The sequence below is a fragment of the Nematolebias whitei genome, chromosome 22, assembly GCF_014905685.2.
Source record: "Nematolebias whitei isolate Nwh7 chromosome 22, NemWhi1, whole genome shotgun sequence".
In the NCBI taxonomy this organism is placed as follows: domain Eukaryota; kingdom Metazoa; phylum Chordata; class Actinopteri; order Cyprinodontiformes; family Rivulidae; genus Nematolebias; species Nematolebias whitei.
This window is the reverse complement of record NC_056519.1, coordinates 1512130-1513577: the sequence shown is the minus strand read 5'-3', so window position 1 is coordinate 1513577 and position 1448 is coordinate 1512130. Positions and strand designations below refer to the sequence as shown.

Genomic DNA, 1448 nt, shown 5'->3' with positions numbered 1-1448 from the left:
ATTGGATGCATGTTTGGATAGATAATTGGTTAATTGGGTGGGTGGATCCATGCATGCATGGCCAGGTAGATGGATGGTTGGTTGGATAAATGGTTTGATGGTTGGATGCATGGTTGGATGGATCATTGGTTCATTGGCTGGTGGTTCAGAGTATTTGAGCAGTGTCTCTTCACTTCCTGTTTCCTGTAGATGGTGTTTGTTGGCTTCATGGTGTGTGGAGTTTTATCAGGATACGTTGCCGACAGATACGGACGCTGGAAGGTCACGGTCGAGTCTTTGTGAACGGAACGTCGACTGTCCTCTGCAGGTTTTCTCCTTTTTACCTGGTTTGTGTGTTTGTGCGTTTCTGTCCATGTAATCCAGGTGGTGGTGGGAGGCTTCGTGTGGAGCGCCTACTTCTCTCTGCTCACGTCGTTCGCTCCTTCCTACGGTTGGTTCATCTTCCTGCGCAGCATGGTAGGCTGCGGCGTGGCAGGCGTGTCCCAGGGGTCAGCTCACACATGTTACCAACCGGCTGATTTGATTGGCTGAGACATTTTTAGTAACAGGACTCGCCTGTTTCCTGTTCAGGTTTGTGCTGAAGACGGAGTTCATCCCAGCGAAACATCGCGCTTTCCTGCTGCCTCTGGCCACGGTGACTCCGTCTCTTCATGTCCCACATTTATTTTAGTATTATTATTTTATTTATCTTGTTTTAAGCACAAATGAAAGATGAAGAAACTTTTCTAATAAACATTTTCTGTGAGAGACTGAGAGTTGTGACGAGCTGTGTTTTGTCATCAGATCTTCTGGATGACCGGCTCCATACTTATCATTGTTCTGGGCATGTTGGTGGTTCCCACGTTGGGCTGGAGGTGGATGATCCGACTCTCCATCACCCCGAGCATCGTCCTCATCTTCCTCTTCAAGGTGGGACATCCTCTTCATCACCGTGTCAAACTGAACCATGTTGAGCTGCGAACGCCACCGCGGGTACTTGTACTCAGAACGAACGGTGGTGCCAGCTGTTTACTAGTTCAATGACTGAGTTTATTTTAAACTCCAAAAGTAAAACTGTGTAGAAACGAAACGAGATCACGACAGCTGAAGAAGCTGAAGCTGAGCTCTTAGAGCTAAAAGCACAACATTAGCTAAAAGTTTAAAGTAGCTCAAGTATGAATTCTAAAAACAAAACACAAAAAAAAGCTAAATGCTACCTTCAAGCTAAGTGTCAAACTAAAGTCTAACTAAAATAAATCAAAGCTAAAAATAACAAAGGATGAGCTGAAAGTAGTAAAAGAGTAGCTAAAAGCAGATAAATACTAGCTAAAAGTAGTGAATTAGAAAAGCTAAAAGTAGCATAAGGTTAGCTTCAGTCTAAATGTAGCACGAGAAGAGAAACGCAGAGCCAGCAGCTGGACCAGATTTCAGAGTTTTTTTAATCCAAGTAATGAACTCAGTTTGGAGTA

General features: G+C 44.2%; 1 protein-coding gene across 1 annotated transcript in view; it reads left to right on the top strand.

The window, feature by feature from the left end:
- Nucleotides 1-189: 189 nt before the first annotated feature.
- Nucleotides 190-1448, top strand: part of svopl (SVOP-like) — a 7437-nt gene continuing 6178 nt past the window's right edge. The window contains exons 1-4 of the mRNA XM_037695872.1: nt 190-261; nt 364-488; nt 571-634; nt 784-909. Of these exons, the coding sequence (XP_037551800.1) occupies nt 190-261; nt 364-488; nt 571-634; nt 784-909 (387 nt within the window). The remainder of the gene's footprint in view (nt 262-363; nt 489-570; nt 635-783; nt 910-1448) is intronic.